Here is a 22,335-nt window from a genome sequence, read left to right on the forward strand (position 1 = left end):
TTTGCCTTCAACGCAGCCAAATCCCATAAGCCGAGAAACTTTAGACAATGGCAGTGAAAGCCATGTTTCGTACCCTCTTGTGCAATCAAAAATTAAGGAGTTTTTAAGGACCCCTTTACTTCACTGCCTTCACCATCAAGAAGTAAAAAAACTATCTGTAAATCACAAAATCCTTCACGAAAACAACAAATGTTGATTAGTCCATGGACAAAAAATAATTTTTTTGATTAGTTCAATTCTTACAGATGGGCCACTATTGACCAAAATTATTTCTGGAAACCTCTCAAATTTGCAACCCTAATTTAATTTGATCAATAATTACATTAATTTATAAGTTTAAAGTAAGACAGTAAAAATACACATTTTTAGTTTAAAAGGTGAGATACAAAATACACTAAATGAATTCGAAACATTTTTCATCTACAAGTTCTAATCACATGGCCACAATTTACCAATTGTACTGTGAAAACATTGCTTGCTGGCTAGATGGAAACAAAAGAACATTAAAATACCAGAATTTATCCATTACTTGCAACAGTCTTTAGTAAGGAGTTTTTGAAGATCCTTAGTGAAATTTAAGAACTTTTAAGGGCCACTTATTCAATAAAAGACAAATAAAGGACTTTGTAAGGGTATTAAGGAATCATACGAACCCTGGAAGCTTGCAATCTTTATTACTAGTAGTAAGTTCACGAAATAAGCTCATTTTTTACAATAAACTGTAGTAAATTTTGTATTGTAAGGTGATAACTGATTGTATGGTAGAATTAACTGACTATTTAGGTATAGTCACAAAAAACCTAGACTTGGTAACTCGCTTAAAATGAAACAGCATAAATACATGAGACTATAATAAACTTACAAAATAGATTAAGTTATATATCACACATTAGTTTTGATTACAATTTTTATTTGGTAGTTTACATATATGTATTGAACAGTTCTATCTTTCTCTCTTACTATTTAATTGTACATAGCGTTTGTTCATGTGTTACACAGTCCAGATATTATCTTTTACGAATCACGGTCATAGTATTAATTATAATCTAACCATTTATTAAATGAAAAGATGGTTTCCTTCACTACAAGCTGCAGTTTTCATAATGGAAGCAATTACTGTGGAATTTTATTTGACACCAACACATTCATGTCATTTTCAATAAATTTTGACTTATTAATGAAAATAATATTTCAGCATACAAGCTAGAATAATATCCAACAAAATTTTAAATTTTTTATAGTAATTTTATTGCAAATTTTATTTTCAAAGTAACCAGAGGTAAAATGACACATTGCTAGCTAGTTATAGCAATTTATCACAATAACTAATCTGTTGGAATCCTGCATTTTAGTGACATATTGCAGCATTCCAGATCTGAAGTTGGACATATTCACAACATTTATCTAGTGCAGCGAAGCACGGAGCTACCATAACTCCTGAAATGCAGGAAGTTATTAGTTGACAGTATAGTAAAATTATCATATCCAGCATTGTCATAAATGAAAAAATGTTTACCTCCATTTATTCTGGCAACATTTTAGTATTTTATTTTAATTTATTTGAGCTTCATTATGAAAAATTAATAATCAGGAGACAGTAAAAATGTGAGCAAGTTTTTCAGCACTTCCAGTGATGTGTGAACATCTAACCTTGGTAACGAGCAAATTCATGTGTTCTATGTTGCAAATAAATTTATAATACAAAACTCAAGACACAAAATTTAATAAAGAATTCTTTTAAAAAAATAAATTCTGAGCGTGATAAATATACGAAAAATGTTCATTTTAGGGGAAAACTGTGAAACATTTTCTCCTTTTTAAAACCTAACTACAATTCTGTTTAACAATATGGTAGGTACTATTGATTTCTCAGGGCTAGCCGAACAACAGGAGTACCAAATGCGTCACATGTAAATGACTTAACCCTGAATGGCATTTACTCCTAGACCGAAATTATCATCGCCTGCATTTTTGAGGTGCATTGAGGGGGAAATTTTAGTATGTACCAGAAATGCAAAGAAATAAGCACGTATTAAACAAAATTTAACAGGTCGAAAGTCTAATGCGCATGCAGAAACTCCTGCAGCCAACGAGTCGAAGTAGTAAAGATGGCAGACCCACGTAGGGCATATGCACCCGTAAATATTAACTTTCCCAAACATTGTGGGATGTACTAAGCATATTGGTGTCCCAAAGTAAACTTTTCAGTAGTTAAACTATTCTGGAATACATTTTCTCACCTAGAGTAGTCATAAAAAGATATAATTGAAACTTTATGTATAATTTATTTGTCAGCAAAATTGTGATGGAAGAAACATGGCATCAATGATACTTAACATTTTGTTGGTTCTCTAAAGCATTATGAATGCACCACTATCTTTTAGGTGTTTTAAAATTATAAGTGGCAGTCCAATTGATACATCAAAAAATTAAACTGAAACATTTTAAAACATATATTATAACACTTGGTAAATGTATGTATATTTGTTTATAACGTGACGTCTAATAAATCGATGAACGCCGGCTGCACGCACGAAAAAGTGTCCCGTGACGCACATTGTCCCATTACGCTCATTGTACGCTTGCGCCGCATCTATCTCTCTTCCACTCAATTGGAACAACCATCGATTTGACTTTTTCGAGGCACATTAAACTTGAAACACTCCCAATCGTTTCATACTTTTCCTATCATCGTCCTATCCTTAACAGAATAACACAGACTGGAAGAAGTTAAATAGCAAACATGTATAAAAGTTATAGTTAAAATAATATCTTCGTTAAAGTAATAAACATATTTGAATTAATGAGTGCAAATAAAAGTAAATTCATCAATTAAATTGTAGATTTAATTTCACTCCTTCTTTGTATCAATACAAAATAGTGATAATTCAATAAAAATGACTCAATTTTATTCATAAAAGTATGCAATCATTTCAACAATGTTTTGTAATGACGTTGTCACATTAAACTATTGTCCGTAAACCGATTTTACAGACCTTTTTTTTTAAACAGAAATCAGCCTGTAAAATGCTTCCTACAAACAAATCTTAAACTTATTGAGCTGATTTAACATTTTGCTTAGTAGAACATTCTGATGTTCGATAAAGTTAATGTAAACAGATGAATCACATAGGTCCGACATCTTTTCAATATTTCCGAGACTTCTACAGATGGCAGCGCATGTTTAGGGACACATGTACTCATGTACTGAGATGTACTGCCATGTACTGAGAGCTAGGATGTTTATATATCAATAATCTAAGTCTATGTTCTCATAATAGTCTTAAATCATGTGTAACAGTATTGTAACTGTACTTAGGTATTATGTGAAAAGGCACTAACAATTGTGTGTTCCGTTGACTGCTAATGAAATAAAATTTAAGTGCTACAACATTTATTGCATCTTATAAGTGTCAGCTCAAATAAATTTATGTACGTTTAAAACGTTGACTTGGGCACTTGCTGTTGATAGCCGTTTTGGATTTTGTTTCCATGCAATTACTTTTATTAGAGGCACCTTCTACTGATTTTTCACATTCATAATTAATTTTAAGTAAGACAAAAAAAATTTTTCTCAGATATTTAACAAACAGTAAAAATGTCAATAGCTAAAAGGAAATACAATAATAGCTGTGTTGTGTTAATAAAATAGAAGAAATTTGTACTATGGTTTCACAGATGGATAATGCGTACAAAGAAACACCAATAGATTCAGTTCTGAAATATTTCTTGATAAATATCTTACAGCAGCAAACAAAAAAAAAACTGAGCATTGGGTGGTACTGGGCCTTAATTCTGCCACCTCATCGAACAAACAGTACGAGCGAAGATGAGATGCAGATTCCATGCACAGTAAGCATAATTATAATCTTGAAAAAATGTTAAAAGGAAGAGTGAGGATGACCTATTTACCAGCTTCTAATTAGTCGCAAAGCATCAAAAAAATGCTATGTCTGATTTCAAAGCTAAATATTTTAAACCTATAGTTCACTTACAATTCCAATACATCAGTATAAAATATTTGTGATCTTATGATTAAGAACTTTGTTTTCAGCATGTTGCATATGGAATAGGATGATTAACTCTAAAGAATAATAATAAAAAAAATCATTCTTATCTACCAAAAACATGGTATTGTTAAGGCTTAAAAATTTAATTTGGCTTAATTATATACATATAAATAATTGAATAGGGCACACTACCCTGACTCAATGCAGGGGCACAAATGTGTTGGTTACATAGTGTGTGATTTGGGGGGGGGGGGGGGGGGGTGCAAATCAGAATCTGCAACATAAAGAGTTTTTCAAGTGTGGTTACCCGACAACACAACTTTCAACGGGGTGCCCTTATTTTGTATAGGCCCTACCCCCTAATTAAAAATAATAATAACACATCTTGTATGTTAAGTGTATTAGGTGAAGAAGGCAAAGCGACTAATGCTTTCACAATTATAAACAGTGACTACTACAGGAGGTGGAGATTCACAAATTATTTCCCGTTTTTTTTTTAATTCCAAGCACACCTCTCCCCCCCATAAAAAATATATGCCCATGACTCAATGCACTTAATTATCACTTTATACCAGTATGGTATGAAAATTTTACTTGTTCTAAACAACCAATTGGTTGTGATTCGTGTGAAGTTCCATTTCTTAAGAAGGTAAGCCTACAATTTATTTTTCAAAACAAATGGCCCAATTCTGAAACATGAAAGCACCAGTTCCAGAATTTTTTTTTAAAATATGTTACAAACTTCACCAAATACCATATTATAAGATCACATGTTATTTTGTATCACAATTACTCAAAAACAGATGCCATTTGTCAATGTTTTATTGAAAAATTTTTAATGGTTTACTATAAATATTTCTGCCTATAAATATTTTTATTTGCCTGTGGCTTTATCATATTAATTGTATCATTCCATTTTCATTAAAATGATTATAAATTACTTAAATCTTGTATTTTCCCTTAAAAATATAATAAAAATAAACCAAATTCTTTCCTCAAATTGCCAAAAGCCATAAGTTTTATCTATTTGTTGAAACCCATAATGGCCATATATTTTGTGCAAATTTGTAAAAAAAAATCGTTGCAATAAACTTAACTAACCAAGCAAAATTTATAATTACTTTTTTTTTGCAAAAAAATGTTGTAACACCAACAATTAAATGTTGATAAAAGTAAGCTCATGTTTTATTTACTTCACATGGTCAAATCTATAACAAACATCAAGAGCATAAAAAAGTATTTAAACCTATCAAACCAATTTAGTGGTTTTATTTTTCTAGTTCCATGAGGTCTAAGAGTATATTAAGTTGTAAATAATACAACTTAGCCTTTCAATAAGCAATGAGTATTTGAAATAATAAACAGTAAAGTATTCAATACAAATGAATTTCAAAGTTGGTTTTTTTCAACCTAACTTTAGTAACCTTATTGTATGTTTATTGTAATTTTTAACGTTAGATAACCTCAAATAAAAACATCAGCTGATAGGTCAAACATAAGTCATCTAAAAACAAATCAAATAGCTGTGCATGTGCGACACACTGTCACAATACCATTTGTTTACATTTAAAACGCAAATTGACATCTTCCACCGCGCATCAAAAGAACAAATTGCTTCAAAAAAACAGGTTACACAAAAACAGTTCTGTGGATGCAAAACATTATGTATGCTGTATAAGTATTTGTTATTTTTGGCAAAGTTAATAAGTCATCTAGACAACACAAAGCAGTATTTTGGTACTATTTCTAATAGCTCGGATTGTAGTGATCACGGCTCGAACAAAATCAAAACAATGTCCGTTTCTAGCTGTCACATGAACTTACTTATGACAACTTGCCGTATTAAAATATAAGATTTTATCGCAAAATTTTTTAAGGAATATGAGCTCAAAATGAAGAGGAATTCATCAATAACTAGCAAAAGCTGTTACACTGTATCCAAGAAGCCAAACGGCACGAAGTCACACACGCGTATCGGCCCTTTTGGAACAGCACATGCAAGCTTTTCGTTGCACATCCAAGCCCTCGATTATCAAGCAGAGATATCAAGTATATCCTTAAAAACTTACCAGGTTGCTTATTTGCGATTTTGTTGAAACAATTCTGAAACACTTCGTACAAATGCATAGGTTCATCGTCGCTGGTCGCCATGTTGAATCTCACAGCAGAGCTTACTGGCTTGAAATAAGATTCAATGGCAACATTATTCCGTCACAGCTTCACAGATGTCACAGGCCGCCAGAGCATATTGAGCTTATGCACTTCGCCACCACGAGCGCTGCCATACTATTTCGTACTCCATGTTGGTTAGCTTTTAGAAGAAGAATAATAATAACTAAAGCTAAGTTCAATGCCAACCAAAAAAATTAAACTTTTTTGCTTAAATACTGAAGGAACAGTTTTGATAGAGAAAACTTAATTATCAAATAAATCATATATAAAATAAAAATAACACAGTTTTATTAACAGTGTCTACAAATCAGATTATTTTACTTAAAACACTTATCCTTGTTTTCAAGTCAAATTTTACACTGCTATAATAGTTTCAATACTTAATTATTGGTGATTTTGACTTATTTCAAAATATATATATTTATACACACACCTGCAGGATGGGTATACCAGCTAAATAACTAAGTTATAAAAGGGATTAATTATGGCCTAAGTATTAATGAAGATAACACATGAAATTTCAAATCTTGATAGTTCTGAAGGATCTACTACCTACCTGGCAATGCCTAGGTCCATTGCAGATAACTGTAACTATACCAAAACTCTTAACATGTTTTCAAAGACTTCCTCTCTCACCAAATTGAACAAAAATAATCAAATATTGTAAACACAGCAGATGTTTATATTCTTTATTAAAGGCAACAGCCTACTATCAAAATGTTGAATAGCAATAATTTTCACATATGTCATTTTTACACAAAACAAAATACATATTAATAGTTATAAAAATTCAACATCCAGAAAGTATTCTTTTGTTATGCTACTGTTAATTCACTGACATCTATCTTCGAAAAACATCCTCACTATCAACCACATAGGTATATAATCAGTAAGCATTAACTCGATGTGAGAACAGCTCCAAGAAGATTGAGAGGGAGACAGTCACCCCCATTTAGATCAGCAAAATTTGTGTGCTCACAAGTTATTTGATATCAGATTAATTTTTTTATAGAAGTACCAGTGGCAGATAAGGAATTTTTATATAGGATGAGGAGATTTGAAAAAAATTAAATAAAACTAATTAAGTTTAAATTTTTACATTCAAAAAACTTGTCAACAACAAGGGGGTTTGGACTGTTACATTTTAAGTGTCTAAATGTGTCACTTCCTCTGTAGTTTAGTGTGTTGTGTGTGCTTGTATCTTTATATGATAGGATCTTAGTCTGCAACTGAGAATGTGAATGATTCATTGCTACGTGTTCTCCATTTTTCTCTACAGATGCAAAAGCTGGATACTTAAACAAAATCTAGAGAAAAGTTATGCTTCTTTTGAAATGAATCTATTATCGCAGAGGCTTACACCCTCTCTCGGTGCTAAAAATTTCAAACAACTAAGTTCTTCATTGGAAGAAAAACTAAGGAAAAAGAACTGCTGCTCACTATCAAGCAAAGGAAAACTCAATATCCAGGGCACATAATGAGAGGAGAGACACACGAGCTATAGCAATTCATCACTGAAGGGAAGATACAAGGGAAAAAACCTGTTGGGAGGAGGAGGAATTCTTGGCTGAAGGGCACTCAGAGATGGTACAACTGCACGTCAGAAGAAACTTTTCATGCTGCAACATCACATCCAGAGCCAGCTGACTATGTGGACTGCGTATCTCCAGTAAGAGACGGCACCTCAAAAAGAATGTGTAGAAAAGTCATGCCTTGTCTAAACAGCTAAAGTCTAATATTTTTGAACAGCTAAATAAACAAATGAAAGCAGTTTATGTAGTTATAGTATCGTAACAATGAAGTAACATTCATATATTTTTTTAAGAATTTCACAATTTGTGCATCAATACATATCTTACGACCCATAATGTACGTCTAGTGGGAATAAATAAGACATAACCAGGAGCATACGCAAAATTTCATTTCAGGGAGGATGGGATAGAACCTCTTTGCCTGCTGTTTGCTTTCATATTCTTTTATTGGTGGGAGCAATAGATTTTTAATGATTTCTTAGAATATTTGTTTTGAGTGCAGAGGTACATATCCCTATCTCCCCACACATAATTACTCGTTAATTAGAAGACAGTATGACTTAGAAACTGAAACTGTTCTGTGAAGAGTTCTGTACTATGACTTTAGGTTATCTAAAATTGGCTCTGTGTGACTAGTGATGCTTTTTGAAGAAATTGCGTTTTTTGAATGCTTGGAAATGGTTAAACACTTTCATTACAAAGTAAAAATACTGGAACTGTACCAAAATTTGCACAAGTGAAACCATTGGCTGAAATAAAAAGCTGATCTGACATAGAATTCACACCAAGCATTAAAACACTAGGGGCTTTGAGACGAAGAAATTCAAAGGCAGGTCTACTATCAAGGAGACCTCAGTTTGATCCCCAACTATTAATTTCAATTTTCCGTATCTTGGAAACGTAGATTTTCTCAGACTCCTGTTTTATCCATTATCACATTGTGTTACTGCTTCTTTACGGGACCACATTACAATCCTCCAGAGAATGGCTGAAATACTCAGCTCGGTATATAATTTTCCACTCTTGATCTCACCTCAGTGTATTTATTATTACTTACAACAAAAATTAAGATAAGTTTGCTAACATATCAAGCTTAGAAATCCTCTTAGAAGGAAACTTTGCCTCCTTCTGTTGTCTTGGAGCACTTCTCGCCTGACTTCATACAGCCACTTAGGCTCTGTTTTCCATCTGTACTAACCACCTCCATTTCTTAGTCACTTCAGGTGTACCTTTGGCCGTTTTCTTGCTCACTCATAACAGGAGCCAATTAGAGTTCACAACATAACCAAACCTATAAAACAATGATTTCCAGTGCTCATTTTACTTTGGAATATTAAAGAATTAATTTACAATTGTATTTTATTCTAATTATATAGAAATCTCTTAATAAGAAATTATAAAAATATACATATTAGTAAACTACAATTTACCATACTAGGGTACAGATACCAAATACTCCTTTCTCTCCAGGAATAAAAATCAAATTAAAAACTTCACTTATGATATCAAATCTTAAAACAACCATAACCTTGCTCAGCTGCAATGATCGGTGAAATGAAAACAAAAACATTGAGCTTAACAACTCATCACTATCAAGGTCATCAGAGATGATGAGGGATGATGAACTGAGAAAGGAGCATTGATGAAATGAATGGTGGGGAAACAGGAGTACCCCGAGAAATCCCATCTGCTCTGCTCACGGCAATGTCTCCCACTTTTTCCACTTGCGACCCCACTGCAAATCAAAAAATGATCGCCTTCATGGATGGTGAGTCATCTCGACCCCTCGGACCATCGTGAATTGATCGACGTACAGAGGCAGGAACCCCTTTTCTAAACCTGTAACCAATTTCCTCCAAAACTCATAGTTTATCACTAAAACGATTCTCGTATGTAATACAAGAACGACTCTTAGTCTTGTCAGTCGCCACTTTTACACTATACAGGCAGCAACTTTCCTTCATTTTATATGCATCTGATCACTTTGCATATAAATTCTGACTATTCTGAGAGTATATTTGAAATATATGACTAAAAAGAACAAAATTCAATTATTCTAACCATCCAGCATACTAATTTACAAGTATAATTATAAATGTATTAAAAGACTTTTAACATGAAATTTTAAGAAAATGATGAAAAATGTCACTGGGCTCATTAAGCACACTATAATGTGCTAGTCTTGAAAATGTTAAAGAACAGTCTAGTTTAAAATTTTAAAAATGTTTACAAATACTTGGTCATCATTAACAATTTTTTTTAAGTTCTTTTGAAAAGCTCGATCTTAGTGAAATAGAAATAAAAGTTTGTATATGTCTGTTTTAAGTTATTATTTTATACTTTGACATATTTAAATACAGCATATGGTTAACATCAAAATGAGGAGATAGCGCAGAGCCAATAAAGTGATATATGTTATGGATGCCATGTATGTTCTAATACAATTTTCTCTGCTCATAAATTATATGTAAACCTGAAGAAAACTAATTTGCAGGAACTGTCTTTGCTGATTTCAGCATTAAAAAATAGGTACTAGCATTTGTAGCTATTAGTTCAAATTAAAAAAAATACACACACACACACACACACATATATATATATATATATATATTAGCATATTTTTGTAATACAAACTATTTCTAATTCATTTTAAAATTAATAAATATGTGCTACACTACCTTGCATTTGAACCAACTGGATGAAATGCACATGCACATCGGACTTCATCCTGCTAATCTTTCATTGCATGGTGCACATTTCATTGCATACTAAAATTTCACCAACACAACTGAAAATTTTGAAACGTTGTGCTATAACATGTTTCAGATATAAGCTATATTAAATTTTTTTCAAAGCCACAACAAAGCTAAAAATGAAGTAAAATCTTTGTTTTAGAATAGCTTTGTCTGATGCTGAGAAATAGTTTTGTGTGTATGTGTTTTGTGTGTGTTTTTTTTTGTGTGAGTGTTTGTGTGTGAGCACATGCACACACATGCATGTAGATAAGAATTTTACCTTAAAAAACAATAAAAAATTAATTACTTTCATGATTTTCTATAGAAAAAAAAAATTTGACCACAGTTTAGAGTCAATCGAATAAGTATTGATAATTTTTGCTTTCGTTTTAATTTAAAAATAATTAACATATTTAGTAGTTTACAATAATTGTTGGATTGTTTTTAAAAATAAAAAAAGACCAATCATTAAGTATAAAGGCATTGTTTGAAATATAGTGATGCATAAAATTATAGAATTCTTGCTATTCTATTGCCAATGATTGTGATACCTAACATTTAAAACTTTGAAAATAAGTAAGTATTAAGTAAAAAAATCATTCCATTTCTAGATCCAGGTACATAATCTGGAAAGTTTAGCCAGCATAATATTTACAGTGAGATCAGTTATTGAGAAGGCAATCACAATTAGTTGGTCTTAATATTTACTATTATCTACCACCCTGGAAAGAGAACAAACTGGTGCAGACACAATTTTTAACACCAAACCAAATATGCCTCTACATAAACTATAGTTGAAAGCAAATGTTTTTAAAACAACTGGTGTATATTATTTTTTTAATGTAAATTTTTTTATGCTGTTAGTAATACCTGTAGATAAGATTTATCCAGGATCAAAATTAACCAGATCAAAAATGCAAACATTTATCGATACAGGCAAATACGTACCTCACTTTGGTAACCTTTAAAAATGTTTTGGCCAATTATACCTTTAATCTTCTATTCTTTTATTTTGGTGCTGTTTTGAGCAAAGATCCTTTCACACTCTCTCATCAGTAAGTAGAGTGCTCTCCCATCTCTCTCCGAGACTAGCTATCTACGATGTCAAACATGAGAGCGAGTACAGACATTACCAGTGGTACGCTGTTAAGGGCCGTTCTGCAATGACACATCAACTGAGATGGATCTCACAGAACGGGATATCTACAATGGCATGCATGCGGACATGGACCCATACGTATTCGCTCAGCAATGCTTCCGTTTACAATACCCCGTGCGCCCAATAGAAGATGAATATTTGGCTGCAGTGGTAGCAGTGTTCATTTACATTTTAAATACATTAAAAATTGTTTGAAGTACAAGAATATCTATAATGTGAAATGTTCTACCATTATATTGTGTTTTTTTATACGTAAATCCTGAACATGTTTTCTTTTTGTATATAATTTTTTTTCTCAATTAAATTAATTTTTTGTAACCATGAAGTCCAATTTCATTGGTTGCCATTTGATACATTTCCGTGCATTGCAGAAGCGGCACACGATAGTGAAACGTAAATATCTTGCAGGTCCAATCAGTTTCCATTTTCAAGTTTCTGCGTCTTTGCGGAATGCCTGAAGGTCTATCTGCCTCATCAAAATGTTTTCATGTGTCATCCAAAACCAGTATTTAAATATTTCAACTGCACAGCAGTCACATCTTGGCTACCAGCAGAACAACAGCAACACTCAAAATGATCGGAAAATTACAACTAGTCAAATGAAACTCCAGCAATTTTAATATCTCTTCAGCAGATTGGTTAAAGATATTCGTAATCATGAGATATAAAGAAAATTATTGGAAAACTACAGACTTCAGTTCCGTTTGACCCTTAGAATCCCAATTCAACAGAGGAAATAATTGCAACAGTATTCATTTTAAAGTAAACTGCATGTTATTAAAACACAATAGTACAAGAAAATATTTGATTGTATGCTTCTCACTGGATTAAACTTAGTCATAATTATTTAATACATAATTGCACTAGTAAACAGTATACATGATTAAAATGCAGTGTGTTGAAACTGAAACAAAATAAACATACAAAATGCTAAACACAAACTGATGTCCAATATATGATAGATACCAAACAATCCTTTTGGCTTGGTAAAATTTCAAAACTGCTCTATAAATGCAGAAATAACAGATTATAGTTGTCAGCACAAGACATACAGGACACTGCACAAAGCAGCTATTACGAGCGATACAAAACTGCCAATTACTTTGCCTTGGACATTACACAAGAACCCAATAATTACTATAAGTATATTTCACGGAAGACGAATGTATACTCAGTACAACTAGAAGAGTAAATTAATTTATACATCATTTTATAAAAAAGTAAGGCCATCTTATAAATGGGACCAAAATATAACATAAAAGCAACATATGATGGTTGCAAGGGCAACAATATTTTAAACATATCCTAATAGTTTCTGAGTGTAAATAAACTAGCTGTAAGAAAATGAGAAAACATATTTTGAAATTTTATCCACATAAATACACATATCTTTTCAAACATTTGTTCATATACAACTTTTGTGTATAGAAAGTCAGTACAAAATCCCTATTTATGGCCCCCTTATCACCATAACCCTTCAAATTTACAAACTTTTATATTTTTTACACCACTTTCCTGTGGTCCCAAGTAATGCTTATATTACCTAACAAAGGATAAATTTTCACCATTTTACACCTTCATGCATTTAGTATCATTTTTAGCGTGTACGTTCTCTTAAAAATTTTTACAGTTACTCAAGTTTCCAACTTCATAGTACAGCCAAAACTTGTCCAGCCTCATTACGCTTTTATAGTTCAGTAGCTTGACAAAACAAAATGGTGGTCATTTACTTTTTTTGACATCAATTGATTTTCTCCACTGTTCAGTATATCTCTTAGTCATGCTATTTGTACAGGACTTTTAAGGATCCACATGCACTTTCAAGTTCCTGGAACACAGGTTGAAATTTTACACAAATAAGTTTCAAAATGTTTCAAATTTGGTAAGACAATTTTAAAATAATTGGTGTTATGTTAATTTATATTAATATATTAGTTAGATTTTAATGGAATGAATTGAAAAAAAAGTTTAAAATTTTGGCTTCAAATATATAACAATCCATCTGAAATAATTTTAGCACGGCCCTACAAAATCAGGCAATTTGGAATATTTTAATACTGACAAACTATAAATACTTGTAAAGAATAAATTAAAAATCCTAGACAAAAAATTTTTTCCAAACATAATTTTGAATTAAAAAATTCAATGTAAGGAATGTTTTTTTTTTTAACTTTTTTACTTAAATGAACTGGCACAGAATTTACAAAGGGAAACTACAATCATATTACTAAGAATTAGTATGATGTTAAAGTATGATTAGAAACTTTATTTGCCAGCATCTTAATTAGGTTGCTTTATCTTATTGCTAACCATTCTCAGACCTCTAATAAAAAGGTAATCAAGTGTCCTCTCTTTACATGTCATATTTTATTAATCATTATAAATATTTATTTAAAAAATTAATTTTGATAAGTAAAAAAATAAAATAAAGAAAGAGTATAAAATGTTGAAAAAATTTAATTTTTGGTAACTCTTTTTTATTACAAGGTGCTGGATGTCACAGATTAAATATACATGTGAAAATTATCACACCACGCAACAATGCACTTTTGTACAAGCCATAGTAGTGAAGATTAAAAAATTAAATGGCTAGACAAATTAGCACCCTACGAAAACCACGCTAAGAAATCTACCAAAACCTTTTTTTTTGCAAGAGGAAAATACTGAACTCAAAATCCAAGCTTCATTACACTAGAGAAATTATCTGAAATTTTGAGCACCCATCAAACTCACTCCATACTACCCACAATATACAGCAGTTTTGTTTAAAGTAGCTTTCATGAGGCACACTAAATTATTATTGCATATTTTGATTCATTTCTCACTAATGTAACTTTGAAAATGATAAAAAAAAAATGTTACATTTACCTATGTAATGACACTTCAATGAAAATTCATGAATATCATGTAACAGAGCATCAAAATACTATAATTTCTTAAAATTCTTATAGCAAGGTTAATTATAACATGTCCATATTTTCTGATTACGTACAGAATGCTGCTGATGATTTTAATAAGTTACCATAAGTGTTTCAATTAACTTATGCCACTAAATCTACTGGCTGCACTATGATTGCCTACATTATTAAACTACGCACTATATTAGAACTTTACTTTAAATGGCTCATCAAAAACTTCAAATATTTCTAAAAATTTAGCGAAACAAAAAAAAATTGAAGTAATAGGTACTTGAATTCTACTGCCTCCTACAAACATAAAAAGGGATCACTACAATTTGTCTAGGTTACTGAATGTCAATATATTTTTCACTCAATTACCAAAAGTAAAATGTGAAGTATAATCCGCCAAAAAAAAAAAAAAAAAAAACACTGTGCTGACATTAAAACAGACAATAACGATAAACTCTGACAAACTAAAAACATCGGCAGTGCAGTAATGCAACCTGGCCAACGTAAACAGATTCCACCGGGAAAAATCTAAACGCAAGCAGCTTAATTGGCGCCGGATTAAAGACATTTCACCATATTACTTTATGGCATTCATAACGTAACACTAGGCAATGTTTCTAGAAGTACTACACAACTTTAAAAGCAAGTAAGAAAGTTGTGGTTGAGAATAACATTACTAAAAACTGTGTTTTTTAATAAGCAAACTATGTAGTGATGATATTGACAATTATTCTAATTAAAACAGAAATAATAGAACTAAAACTACTGTCCAACTGGTTAAGTACCTCAAAATAGTACACAAAAACTTCTTTGAAAAACCATTAGCAAAGCACAAAACTACATTTTTTGAAACAGCAACACAGCAATATATTTACTAAATAAAAACTGTAAAAAAACTGTACTCTGGTTTTTAATAACAAAAGGCCACCAAAGTCACAAATTACAGGCAAGCAAGCAACCAATCTTTATGCTATAAATATCTATTACAACCACTGACAAAAATAAAAATAGTTGGATGGGTGTGTTATGAACCAACTAAATGAACACTCATTTTAAAATACAATTTACCTAGGTTAATGTACATTTGTCACTGTAATATTGCCAAGAAATGTTTTCCATGTTATTGCTCTTAAGCGTGCATAGTACCTGCCTGCTGTAATAATGTGCTTAAAATTATACTTAAGTATACATTCTAGATAAGCGGTGGCCAACACAAGGGTAGACATTTGTTGGTCAGAATAAATGGCAAGAAATTGATTTTTCCCCCCTTATTCTTAATGGAAGAATCATTAGTATTGACTCATCACTAAAATAAAAACCCGCACATACACAACATTACATACACTTAATTAAAATAATCTAAAACGTTTCACTAAATGCTAAATGGTAACCATGTGTTTTTAAATGAGAAACAAAACTACTCTCTTTGGTATGTACTCAAAATACACACATTAACAAGTACCTAATTTTTTTAGTCTGAGAGAATTAGACAAAACTGTCATTATTTTATATGCTCCTGGGCTTTATTAAGAGGTATGTATTGGCCAAACTTTCACCACTCGGTGTGATAGCACCTCAACGGCTGGCTTCTTGGTAACGAGAATACAGTCTGGGCAGGAAAGATACAAAACATTAAAAAACTGTTTTGCAAACTGCATCAAACTAACAGAAAAATTCTCTGCAGTTCATCCAAAATAAAGGAACTGTACGAGTGTGAAGTCATCAGTTTCTACCAATCTAGATGAGAATGTACTTGAAGCACCTTAAAAATCACTCTCCTAGGCCCTTTATAATTGTTTCACCAGCATGTTCATTCCAAGCAAGTCTGCAGTTTGCAAAGATGCTGGAAGTTTGAATTGGTTGTCGGTTAGCTACCCACTTTTCTTCTTGCCAAAGGAAGTGGGTGACTTAGCATCCTCCACCTAGCTGGCTTTCTAGTGACATGCCTAGCACAAGAAATAATAGCAGCTATCTCTGTAGTTTGCCTGGCCTTATTAGAAAGTTTTTTTAATTTACTTTAAATGTTAGAGAAAAAGGAAATGAAAATAAAGAACAAAATATATGTATAGTAACATTAGTACATAACGTTAAAAAAAAACAGAACACAAACAGCTCAAAACAAAATTACAGCCTTCATACCTCCTTCCAACAGGTACCTCTTGATACCATTAGTAAGATGTATTTTAGTCTAATACCTAGGCCATTCAACACCAACTTTAAAATGGTCACATCACCAGTACTTATCCCAAGTCTAGTTCAAACACTATTGCCAAAATAAAAAAATTATAATTTAACTAATATATAAATAAAAAATTACATTCCCAGTTATTATGCCAAGTTTCTGTAATTGCACTATATCAAAATTAATAATATAGGATGGATAATAAAAATTATATTTTCCAACATACTTTCATAAAAAAATTTTTTTTACAAGTTTTAACATTCCTTAATGATACCTACAACAACTAGTAACAAGTTTAACATACTTGCAGATACTTTGAATGTATTTACAAATACAACTTCATAACATTTGATTGTTTCTTTGGTGATCACAACATGCCACACACTGAGACAGTGTAGTGCGGCCAAACGTCTTGCGAGCTGGGCTCGACAGTTCGATGGAAACACGTTGATCTGAATGGACCAGCAGAGCAAAGTAGTAGGCAGAACCCTGCTTAATTAAATAGTGCCAACTCGGCAAAGCCTTGTTACACATAAACTGTTCTAAAAACATCTATCACCATTGTGGTGATGGTGCGAGTATTTACACATCGCTTGCTAAGCACTACATGATCAACATATTTCAAATGGTTATAGCCATTAAAGAAAAACGCAGCATCTAAGGACCTCCTTGGTCTTGCCCCACTGATACGTGTGCCCTTCCCCTAATTCCCCTTCCATTGTGCTTCCCCTTCCATCGTGCTTACCCCTCACGCTCCTACTCAGCTCCCAAGACATTTGGTTCACACTATGAGTTCACTCTCTTGGCTTAAAAGCAGATCGACAAACCCACACCAAATAGTTGGAATGTCTCCCTGAGTTAAAGAGAGAGAAAAGTTTAAGGAAACTTGAAAACAAAAATAAAACATGAGTCGTTATCTGATGATAATACATAATTATAAATTAAACTTTTTGTGCTGAAGACATAATACGTTAATATATGCATAAATTACTTGTCAGATAAACAACCATTCAGGACCAATACAAACCCATTACATAGTGCATAATTATAACTATACGTAAATAGGTGAAAATAGCTATACACTTACTCATTTTTTAACAAATAAATTAAATATGAAAATAAATTAATGTATTTAATTTAAAATACTTACAATAATTTTACCAAAAATAAATAAAACACATAAAATTATTACATACATGACTCAACATATATTCAGCAGTGAGGTTATAATATTGCTGACCTTTTTTTCAACATATGTTATACGCAATATCAATTTGTTTTGATATTTATTAGAAGCACAATTATTTGCTGTTCTAATGTTTCTCTGGTATTCAAGCTTAGATGGCCAGCTTTCATTGTTGAGTTGCATTCATTCATGAGTATTATTGAGGTATTATTGAGGTATTTTTTAATTTACAGTTTTACAGTTTTGTTCATTTCCATTTGTACCCACCCAGGCTACTGCCCTCCCCACTTTGTAAATTACTTTATTAAAAAGTATTATGTTTTTATAATGGGATAATATAAGGTAAGGTTTGTGGTATGATTTAAATAGCAGCTTTTTATACTTTTGAGATGTATTTGTGCATTTTCAACATGCTTTGCTAATATAATTTACATTTATTTAATTTTTTTTTAATATTTCAAATGACTTGTTCTATTATTGTGAAAAAATCATTCAAAATAATTTTTTACATATTTTTTTTCTCGGTTTCTAAGGTTTTTGAGTGTTCATGTAAGTTATTTTTGATTTATTTATATTTTTTTGCTATGGTTTTTTGTTTGAAAGCATGTCTAGGGAGAGAAAGAATTCTGTAAATGTGGAAAAGATTCGTGAGTTGGTTGAGATACTGTTGCCATGCGCCAATATTAGCTATTATTTTTAAGTGCATTCTTGTGATTATTTGGAAATTACGTCACAAGAACGCCCTTGGCCTTTTTGGAGATCATAGGCCGTGTCTGGGGGTGGCTCACAACAACAAAGGAATGTAGAGGCAGAGAATTTTGCGGCTGTGATCGGTGCTATGCCGTGTATAATTAACATTATTTTTTTCTGGTTTAGGAACTTTAATTTAGAAATTTTAACAGGAAATTTAAGTCTTAAGCCAATGAAATTGTTTTGTGTGACCAGTTTGTAGTTTCCTGATGTAAATATTTTTATTTTTTTCATCGTTACAAGATAGTAGCCATTAGGACTTAAGAATTTTTGTAAAAAAAAAGTAATAACAATAAAAATCAGTTTGTGTCCAAGACATGTTATTTCAATAATCAATCATCAACATTTACATTTTTTTCTGCAACTTAAATAATATTAGAACATTCGATAAAAATTTCATCAAGGGTTCATGTTATGTGCAATTCAGATCATTGCCAGCCGATGAGGTCTGGATTGTGACAAATTTGAGGTCGTCCAGGGCTACGCCCATCTAAGCCCGATGTGCCACCACCTCCCTCCCCTCCTGTTAATCCTCCCGGCTGACGTGTTTTAAATAGCGCGCCGCCGCAAGAGGGCGCTGTAGAATCAGTGCTTCGCTCCCCAAGATATAATAATACTGTGCAATCTTTTGTTTTGTTCCCCAAGTGCCATATGTTTTTATATTAAAATTTATTGTAATTTTTATGCATTTCAATCACTAACCACGTCCGCGGCACGACGGGAGACAGGGTAACTGTTCAGGGCGCTTGGCGCCAAACCCCCCCCCCCCCCCCCTCTCCACCCCGCTACCTCTGCGGCCATTGCTCGCGCAGTCGCTTCCCGTCGCTAGCTGAAGAAAGACGCTCCGTTCCGGCTCTCCGAGGACTTCGCCTTTGTGTGCCTATCGAGGTGGTTGAACCACAGCTGTGCCTGGCATGCCGCGAGGCGTTTTCATAGAGCCATTGTGTTTGCGTGCTTCGAGTGTTGTTTGTCGGCGTGTGGGGCGCCCTGAGATCCCACTGCGTGGTTAGGGTAATTGCGAAAGGGGGAAACGAGTCACGCCGCCACACGGGCTACGTCACGCCTGAGACAGAGTCTTCTCGCCGGGTCCGTGCCCCCTAGACACAGTGGCGCCCACTAAAAGTACGTTATAAATACTACCGAATCCCCCGACCATGTCAAATTTTATAAAATAAAAATATCTTAACTTAATAATTGTATTTTCATTTTGTTTGCTGAGTATATATCTGTACAAACATCCTTTCTAACATTTAATTTAATTAACTTTCATTTTGGTTCTGTAATTTTTTAATTTTAAAATTTCATTACTAAGCCAATATAATGATTATTAAATTTTTGTTGGTTTTAACAGTGTGAGAATGAATGGCAGATGTTAACTCAGCGTAAGAAAAACAGTGCGTGTTATGCAACTATGTAATTTATCTGGAGTAAAATGTTTAGTTGAGCTTATGTTCGTCAGCCGAACAGACTAAATTAAGCAGCTGTGAAGGAAAATAATATGGAAATCCTGGAAATTTCTGTATTTTACCACGCTTTGGTGTTGGCTAAGAAATCCATGTGTTTTAAGAACTGCCTTTTCATAGGTTTGTTGGACTACCTTGCAATCTCCCAAGTAGGTGGAGGCAGCCATGTTATCCAACACTAATTATTGCTCGGCACTTAAACCAGCAGGTTGTGTTGCTCAATGATTCATAAATGTAACAGGTTTGATGAAGTGCACAGAAATTTCACACCTGATGATAGGTCACATTTTTCAATCCTTTTTTATTGTATATCTAGGGGGACTATGTAATTTTAACAAGAAGAATTCCAACCACCCTCCCCACCCATTTTCAGCCACAGATTAAGTCGTACCATGTTATTAAGTAACTGTGAAACACTTTTGACCTTTATTATTTTCCTCAAGATTATTTGTTGTTTTCAGTGCCTCCAAACTGTGAAATTTTGGTTAGACCAACAAAATTATTATTACCTAGTGTATGTATGTGAGAATAACTTTCTGGAAGAGTGTAGTGACATGTGTTTCAGCAACTGTTCATGCGAACAATAAATTTCAAAAAAGCTTCAGATTACTTTAAATTTGTAATTCATTCTAAAATTCTAATGAAAAAACCCAACCTCGAAATCCTGAAATTTTATATACTGCTACAGTTATCAGCTGTAAAATTATTATTATTATTACTATCACTGCATTAGGTCATCTTAGCTGGGCCAATCCAATTTTTCACACAGTGGATTATGGACATCAAGAATAATGATAAAAAGCAGAGTTGGTAAAGTATAACATCTACAAATAAATAAAAATAAACTGAAAGTTATATATTATTGCTTTTTGATTTACTTGAAGGAGTAAAACATCAAAACATAAAATGGAATACTAGTCAACATAAACTTGCATATATTGGTTTAAATCTAAAATAAAATGTGTAAATTTTTATAAATTAATGTCTCAAATACAGGAATAAAAAAGTTATACTATTGTACAAACATAACATTCTAAAGTTTATACTTTTATGTATGTTTAAGCATGGTTAATGGGTGTCATTTCAAAGGAAATACTTCAGTACTAAAATGTTAAGATTCTGAACAAATAATAATTCATTTGAGAATCCACTGCTTTTAAAAAAAAAACTGCATGCATAGATATTAGAAAGTCATCTCAAATAACCTACACTTCATGGTAACGAAAAAATTGCCCAAGTCAACATCATTGTTTTTTTTAACAAAAAGCATTAAAACTTAAAAATTATACTTGATGTACCTTATGACCCTCGCCCACAAATTAATTTCTGTCAGAACACAATCATCTCTGCGGAAATAATACTGTGATGAACTTTAAAAAGGTTTCCTTTTTTTTTAAATTTAAAAAAAAAAAAAACATTAGTACTATGTACAAAACAACCATTTCTTTCCTTAACAGGAAAATAATTACTGTCGTACAAATTGTACAGCGGCCATTTTCAGGACAATCTGCCAAACATTAAAAAAAAAAAATATTGATAAAAAATTACTATGGCAGGAGCGTAAAATTTACACGGCGCACAAGTTACGAGGGTAACTTATTGTCCGGCTGCTCCTGCTCCTCCAGCTCGCGCTGCTTCAGCTCCTGGATGAGGGGGGATATCTCCGAGATGGGGGTGCCCAGGACCTCCTCGCAGGCGTCCTGGATCTCCTGGTCCAGCATCAGGGACGAGATCTGCTCGTCCGTCAGCATCTCCACGCTGCACACAGATACCCCCGTCCCTGGAGGACTCTGCGCCTCACCCCACAAACATCGCTCTCAAAAAAGTGTTCACATCTCTACCCAAGTGTAAAAAAACTATGAAGACATATTTTGCCGGCAAATTTTCCTTTTTTCCATTAAAAAGACAGATTTCCATAATTTACTATAGATTGATATACTTCATATAATTATTTATTGTCTGCAGATTGGTAGGAACTTTTTAAAAAAATGATTTTTTGTTCCCATCAAATTTCAAATGTTATGTGAGCCATTACGCTTTAAAGAAAGTCCAAACGTATGGTTTGTTTGTTTCTGTTTCAATAAGAAAAGTTGATAAAATTTAATATTTTGTTTCTGTGAAAGTATGACTAGGTGGAAAATTTTCCCAAAAACTATCTTCACCACTTCGGCCTTACGAGCGAATCACAATGAAGCTAACATGAGGCTGGTTATGTTACTTCAAGGCTCAGTCTTCCA

General features: G+C 32.5%; 2 protein-coding genes across 6 annotated transcripts in view; both read right to left on the bottom strand.

The window, feature by feature from the left end:
- Nucleotides 1-6,193, bottom strand: part of LOC134528233 (transcription factor 12) — a 500,640-nt gene extending 494,447 nt beyond the window's left edge. For all 5 annotated transcript variants that reach the window (XR_010074370.1, XM_063361655.1, XM_063361658.1 and 2 more), the window contains exon 1: nucleotides 6,080-6,193. Coding sequence is in view for 4 of the 5 variants with exons in the window: in XM_063361655.1 (XP_063217725.1) it covers nucleotides 6,080-6,161 (82 nt within the window). In the remaining variant the exon portion in view is untranslated. The remainder of the gene's footprint in view (nucleotides 1-6,079) is intronic.
- Nucleotides 6,194-12,208: 6,015 nt separating this feature from the next.
- The window catches only part of LOC134528243 (uncharacterized), a 39,282-nt gene continuing 29,155 nt past the window's right edge, over nucleotides 12,209-22,335 (bottom strand). Inside the window, exon 13 of the mRNA XM_063361684.1 lies at nucleotides 12,209-21,856. Coding sequence (XP_063217754.1) covers nucleotides 21,682-21,856 — 175 coding nt within the window. The 3' untranslated portion in view covers nucleotides 12,209-21,681. The remainder of the gene's footprint in view (nucleotides 21,857-22,335) is intronic.

Source organism: Bacillus rossius, chromosome 1 (assembly GCF_032445375.1).
Source record: "Bacillus rossius redtenbacheri isolate Brsri chromosome 1, Brsri_v3, whole genome shotgun sequence".
Taxonomy (NCBI): domain Eukaryota; kingdom Metazoa; phylum Arthropoda; class Insecta; order Phasmatodea; family Bacillidae; genus Bacillus; species Bacillus rossius.